Source organism: Nematolebias whitei, chromosome 15 (genome assembly GCF_014905685.2).
Source record: "Nematolebias whitei isolate Nwh7 chromosome 15, NemWhi1, whole genome shotgun sequence".
NCBI lineage: Eukaryota > Metazoa > Chordata > Actinopteri > Cyprinodontiformes > Rivulidae > Nematolebias > Nematolebias whitei.
This window is the reverse complement of record NC_056512.1, coordinates 14,831,397-14,838,849: the sequence shown is the minus strand read 5'-3', so window position 1 is coordinate 14,838,849 and position 7,453 is coordinate 14,831,397. Positions and strand designations below refer to the sequence as shown.

The following is a 7,453-nucleotide window of genomic DNA, read 5'->3' as shown; positions in this document are numbered from 1 at the left end:
ATCAGTTAACAGCTCAGCTTCACTCTTCAATCAGGTGTCCAAAACATGCATCCATCCATTATCTTTTACCCGCTTCTTCCATTTTGGGTCAAGGGGGTCGCCGGTGCCCATGTCCAGCCATCACTGTGCGAGGGGCGGGGTACACCCTGGAGGGGTCGCAAGTCCATCACAGGGCCACATAGAGACAAACGAGACAAACAACCATTCACTCTCTCACTCACACCTAGGGCCAATATAGAGTTACCAATCAGCCTAACATGCATGTTTTTGGTCTGTGGAAGGAAACCGGAGTACCCGAAGAAAGCCCATGCATGCACAGAGAGAACATGCAAACTCCACCCAGAAAGGCCCCCGGACCGGGATTTGAACCAGGGACCTGCTCGCTGAGAGGCAGCAGCTCTACCAGTTGCACCACCGTGCTGCCTGTGTCCAAAACAATTGGCCACAAATCAGATGACAAGAGAACAAAGTCAAACATTGATCTATGACTTAGGACGTTCTGGTGCCAAGTGCACTTATGAACACCCTTATGTTTAAACATGGTGTTTGTGATAAACAATGACTAGCACAGAAGTCCCAAAAAAGAACAGTGCTCAGGTTTAGATCAGAGTTCCTCCCAGTCACTCCCTTCCAGGTCACACTGTCACTACCCAGGTGGGCAATGAAGTCCCCAGCTTGCGCACATTCCAGCACCCCAGATAAGGACTCCTAGAAGGCCAGATAATCTGCACTGCCATTTGACGGGTAGGCACAAACAACAACAGTCAGAGCCCATCTCCCCACCCAAAGGCACATCAAACGGGGAAAACTTCAACACAGAGGTACCAAGGTGGGAGGCTGAAAGTAGACTCACACCAGCTCAGAAAATATTATATTATATTATATGAAATATAAATAATATAAAATGTTTCATCAATGACAACTTTGTAGCATTTGCACTGCATTTTCGTAAGAAATGAAATTTATCTGGATAGTAGTTGTATCAGTTCTTGGTACTGGCAAGTACTCAAATATAAGTCTTTGTACTTGCTTAGAAAAAAATGCAATACTGGTAAATATGGTACTCCCTAATTTTTGTTATTAAAATTTCCACCACCTAAGAAAAATTAAGGTCCAAAGTTTGATCAGTTCAGTAACGTTTTTATTTCCAAATAGACTTTCTTAATCCTGAAACCATCTATTTTGTGGGGGGAAAGCCTGTATGATTTAATTTTTATCATTTTTTTCATAGTTTCTTCATTTGGCTGCTCCCTTGCTCGGGGGTTATCACAGCGAACTAACTCACACAAAGACTTGATAATTGTTTTTATGCCGGATGTCCTTCCTGACACAACCACAGACCACTGAGCTACCACAGCCCTCTGTATGGAACAGAGAGCAGCTATGTAGGGCACTTGGGTGAGAAGAATAGGGGGGATTAAGGGCCTTGCTCAAGGGTCCAGAGTGGGGCAAATGAAGGTGGAGGTAGGTCTGGGAGCTTCACCTTTCCCACCCACATTTTGATGTTGATGCTTCGGGGAGTCAAACCTGCAAACTTTCAATTACAGGCCCACCTTCTCTAACCTCTGTGCCACACATAATATTTTTCATAATTTATTCTATTGAATTAAAAATGTGTACACATCACATTATACACACATCATACTAATACAGTATATACAGGTAATCTTCCTTAAAACACAGAATGGACTGACAAACTATTAAAAAATATATGTAGTATTTTTTTTACACATTGATGTGATCGCCCCATTTCTGTCTGAAGAAAAGTGGACAGAGAGCTTTTAAATATCTAAACTGGAAATTCACCAGATTTTAATCAGACGTCAAAGCTGAAATTCTGGGTGTTGCTCTTTGAAGAGTCATAATAATCACTTTAATACAGTTTTCCTACCTTGTGTCTGAGGGTCCAGGTTCATTACAGATGTCTGGAGGTATCCCTTTGGACATGCTGCTCCTTATAGACAGACAGCTGGGTACTGGAGACTCTGCTCTTTGTCTGTGGTACTGACCTCTGAAACACAATCACCTTGTTAGTTCTCTGACTTGCTTATACAATCTGCCAGTAAAATCCACTTTACTGCTTCTTTACATTCACTGTTTGAGTTGACGAGTCAATGTGATGTTTGTATTTTGTTTCACAGAAGTTAGTGTGCAATAAATGTAACTGAGCTCATAAACAAGCAGCAGAAATGGTAAATGGACTAGAGAACAATTTTCCATCTGAGTACTCCACTTTGGAGTAAGCTGTTTGGCAGAAGAATCAGTTTTGCGTTGTGTGATTCCTTGACTGATGAAGCCTTCCAGATGGAAGGTGAAAAGTTTCCGCAAAAAAAGAAACTGTCCAGATGGCCTGACTGAAAATTGTTGGATTGTATACCTGGATTATTGAGCATGGACTTTTTTGGTAAATGGACTATACTTACAGTATATAGCACCTTTCATCAAGATACTCAAAGCGCTTTACAACACAAACTGTGCCCTTGTTTACCCATTCATACAGCAATCTACTAAATCTTTACAAAGACAATCAGAGCTTTATCACATTCATACACCGATGGGACACATCAGAGGCAATGAGGGGTTCATTGTCTTACCCAGGGACACTTCAGCGTGTGACTGCTGGTGGAATTGAACGCTTTCATTGGAGGATGACTGCTCTAACCACTCAGCCCCAGCTGCCCAGAAATGAATTAATTAGCATGCCCTTGTCACTTTTAACATCCTGTTTACAACTACTATAGATTAAACAATTTGTCAACAATTTTTTTTTTTAAATATTCAGGCGCTCATGGTGACCCTCGCTGTTCTTGGGGGCCCTAAGTAGCAGTTTTGTCCATGTGCACCTTGTGCTGACTGACTATGAAGTTGAAACAATATATATAAAATGTTTTTCATAGTTTCATGACGCTTTATATAAAACAATAAATGGGGCAAACTTGAAACTGTATATACCACATGTAAATCACATCTGAAATTTTGTAATGAATTAATTCTATCAAACTAACAAAGTCCATGCTCAATAATCCAGGTATACAATCCAACAATTTTCAGTCAGGTCAGTTTCTTTTTTTGTGCTGAAACGTTTCACCTTCCATCCAGAAGGCTTCATCAGTCAAGGAAACACAAAACTGATTCTTCCCCCAACAGCTTACTCCAAAGTGGAACAAACCAGTTATGTTGGTGCTAAGATGGTCCTTTTAGGCACGCCCCCTCCTCCGGTGCTGGCTCTCTCCCTCATCGACAGTCATGTCAAACTGGTTCAAAACCAACAAAGTCCATGCTCAATAATCCAGGTATACAATCCAACAATTTTCAGTCAGGTCATCTGGACTTTCTTTTTGTGTGCTGAAACGTTTCACCTTCCATCCAGAAGGCTTTCATTACTCAAGGAAACGCACAACACAAAACTGATTCTTCCCCCAACAGCTTACTCCAAAGTGGAACAAACCAGTTATGTTGGTGCTAAGATGGTGTCTTTGGCACGCCCCCTCCTCCGGTGCCGGCCCTCTCCAGCTGTCCCTAATAAGAGACCCCGCATGGGTCTATTTTAAAAAAAGTAATATCAGTGTTAAGATGTTTTAGATGCAACATAATTTTTCCGAAATGTTACTGGACCATTAAGGGATTTTACATTCCAGCTTACACAGTTAAGTCTACAGCCATTATTGTCTAACATCCTTAATGCTGGTCATACCTGAACAATAAGATATTATTGAGTACACACTAACTATCACAAGCTAGTACTGTCACGAGTTGGGGTGGATTCGACAAGCACAGACTCAGAAAAAGGTTTTAAAATGTTTATTTTAAACCGGCGGCGTCTGGCAGGGGGTTCTGGTACTGGTACCAGACCGCTCTGGGGGAGACAGACAGATTAGTGGCTGTAAGCGGACTATAGACTGAACAGAGTAAACAAGAAAAAAGCCACCAACTATCTGTCTCTGGAACCAGTCTGAGATGTGGGCCAGATGGGCCCCGGTACTGATCCGAATCTCAGGAGCCGGTAACATGCGCATGGGAGCACAGAGCAGCAGCACGCAGCATGAGCACGAACAGGTAGTGAGGCTGGATGGGCGAGCTGTGACGCTGAGGGGTTTAGGCAGCAGAACTTTATCCAGGGGCAGGCAAGGGTCAAAACCAGAGAGGAATGCAGCCAGGCAAAAGTACAAAAAGGGAAATCCAAAAATTGTGGTCAAGGAGGAAAAGCAGTCATCAATATGGTCAGATTATAGGTGAGGAATCCAGTACGGGGACAAAGACGAGAACGAGAGGTCGTGGGCAAAGCTATGGACGAGAACTGTGATACTGAGAGGGAACGCTGGATATCTACGGGAAGAACCTATAATTATCTGGTGCCGACTGAGGGGAAACGGGGAGCTTAAATAGTTGACTGAACAGGTGTTGCTCATGAACGTAGATTGCGGTATATGGCGGAGGGGGCGTGGCGCAGGGTGACAGGAGCTGAATGAATGAGAGAGGAACTCAAAACTAAAGCAGGAAAAAACGTGAATGATCTCAAAACAGGGACTGTGGTATGAGGAGCAGAGGCTTGAACAGATGGGGGGCAGCAGGGGCTGCTGAGCGTGACAAGTACCTGACAGACAAAAAAATCACCCAGACAGACTGATCCGGTAGATACCCGCCCCTCTCTCCTACATGATCATGGAGAGAACAACATATATCAACAGAAAATCTACACATCTGTGCTTATACTTAGGAACACTGCTCTAACTACATGTGCTCCCACCCACCTGTACACACATGAAAAAAAAAAAAAATTATTAAATGAATAAAAAAAACTGCAAACACAGTGAATTTCTCTATTCAAAGTGCTGATGCCCATACAGTCACTTTCCAATATAAATGAAACATACATAACCGCATCAAAGATCCAAACTTCAAATATTTAGTCAAACATAAACCTGAAAAGAAAGTCCCCCTGGGACAAGACATAAAAAAATACAAAAATACAACAAAATATGAAGTGGGACGAATAAGCAATTGGTGTAGGCTAATCCAACTTGAAAAGAATGCTGATTAAGGGAAGCCAGTCCTACAGTTTGTTCCCATCCTTGCTGCTTGTTGCTGAGATGATATTCTTTCTGACATAGGCCATGGCTTTATCTGGGTCAACAAACTCCTTGTCCACCTCATCGTGTGTGATGCAAAGCCGCACAGGAAAAAGTAGCCCTTAGTGAACATCTCGCCGACCGCAAAGAAGTCTCCTCACCTCTGTGAACGCCGCCCGAGCCCTGCCCACACTCAGTGCATAATCCAGTGTAATAATGATTGGTGACTACTTGAAGCAGAGCGGGCCATGACTGCGCGCATGCTGTAATATTTCCACACAGTCTTGGTAGTAGTGCAGTTTAGCTGCAATAACTATTAGCTTATCACTTGAGTTCTTCCTGCAGGGTGTCCGGTGCGAGTGGTTGTCCAGTGGCATATTGTTCAGCTGCAGCACCTCAGTTAGCAGATTAGCAACTGTTGTGGTCGAACTTAACTCCAGCATCTCAGGGACACCAAGGATCCTCACGATGCACATTGTTATATGTCCTTCTATGTCCTCGCATTTCTTTTTCAGCCCATTTATCTCATCCTTCAGTGCTACCACAGTGCAACGCAGAGCCAAACTTCATCTAACCAGGTGGAAAGTATGTCCTCAGCATCTTTAACACTCAGTCTCACCTGGTCAGTTTCTGTTCTGAATGCCATTATGCTGTTAGCCACCATTGCTTTCACTGCTTGAAGCTCACCTTTAATAAAGGAGAGATCCTCTGCAAGGGCAACTTTCATCTCCTTTCTAATTATTGCTTAAATTTCTGCTTTTATAAAAGCCAGTTGCATTCGAGCCCAAAAAATCTGATCCAACCTGGCCCCAGCCCGCAGTCATCATTTTCGAACCCCACCCGACCCGACGAATCAACAGTAATTACGTGTAAGAACTCGGGAAAAACCCCAACATTTTTAATTAGTTATTAACAGTCGGGGACGTGCAGCTGAATAAATGGGGCAAACGATTCGGAGCTGAGAGGTGTTTGTCATTTCATGGCCATAAAAAAAAATTTAAACCCCGTTTCTGCCTGCATTCTTGTGAATTACTGAGACATGCAGACGGCTCTGAAAAACATGTCTGCTTTGGGATCTCACCTGTTTGGGTCGTCGGCCGCGTGCGTCCACTGAATGCAGCAGCAGAATGAACGTCCATTTGGGTGATGGATCGCTTCCTGGCAGTACAGTCCCATCTGAAGCTTAACTGACATTTTTACCTTTTTCAAGGCTAGTCAGCTCACGGTAAAATGGCCGTGTGTGACTGGTGGATGTATGGCAGGCCATATTATCGTATAATTGGATCACACCTGATCCTGACCTAATTAAAAGCCCGAGACTGGCCCAGCCTGCCCATTAATCACATTATAACGGCCCGGCCTGGCCCTAATCCGGGTCGGTCCGGGCTGGGTTTCAGGTTAGAAATTATAGCTCTAGCCAGAATGTCCGACTTCAGAGTTGACACATCCATCTCTCTGGAACCTGGTGAGGGCGGAGCTAGGCTCCCAGCTTTAGAAGTACTGTAGCCCGAGGCGATGTTGGGTCCAGCGGCAACAGAACCCGTAGTCTTATATGTCTTAAATTTTGTCGCCATCTTCAGCTCTGGCTAGTCAATCACACGACAATACCAATTACTGGAGCATCCAACACAAAGGCAGCGAGAATATCCTAACTAAAGGCAGTTTTCAAGCAGTACTGTGGGAGCCCAAGCTAAAACACAACCTAGTGTGCCGCCATCATCTTGTTCCCAACTTATTTGATTAAATAATAAATATTTTCATCATATTTCTTAGGTTCTAATGAATCAATATATATTTCCCCTTTCGACAGCACACATTTCAACAGTAGTTTGGAATAGTGCAACAATAGCTACAAATGCTTAATGCTTTTTGGAAAAAAATAAGTTGACAATTTGACAAATTCAAGCTTATCAAGCTTGTTTAGCTGTTTGTAAACAAAAACACAAATTTGAACATATACTAAACAAGATGAATAAAAAATCATAAAATGTTATTAGAACTTGTTAACATGTTCAAAATCTTTCACAAAAATATCCAGATGCATGCTCAATAATCCAGGTAGAAAAATCTAAAAAAAGTTAAATCTGGTCCTCTGGACATTCAAAAAAACAAAACAAAGCAAATCAACAAAAAAATGTAGAAACGTTTCGTCTCTCATCCGAGAGACTTCCTCAGTCTGAGGTGCTGTATTCAGCTCAGTCTCTTAAATAGCACCTTCTCAGAGTGGATCAACCAGTTTTGCTGCTGCCAACCAAAAGTTCTCCAGTTTCTCCTATTGTTGCCAACCTGTACATGGAGGAGGTAGAAAAGAGAGCCTTGACGTCCTTTTCAGGGACACCACCAAGTCATTGGTTCAGGTATGTTGACGACACCTGGGTTAAAAT

At 42.9% G+C, this 7,453-nt stretch overlaps 2 protein-coding genes across 2 annotated transcripts in view; both read right to left on the bottom strand.

Moving 5' to 3' along the window:
* Positions 1–7,453, bottom strand: part of LOC119421970 (NACHT, LRR and PYD domains-containing protein 12-like) — a 79,335-nt gene that overhangs the window by 43,087 nt on the left and 28,795 nt on the right. The gene's annotated exons all lie outside the window — the stretch shown is intronic.
* Positions 3,802–7,453, bottom strand: part of LOC119421419 (protein NLRC3-like) — a 10,772-nt gene continuing 7,120 nt past the window's right edge. The window contains exon 3 of the mRNA XM_037688781.1: positions 3,802–3,856. Coding sequence (XP_037544709.1) covers positions 3,802–3,856 — 55 coding nt within the window. The remainder of the gene's footprint in view (positions 3,857–7,453) is intronic.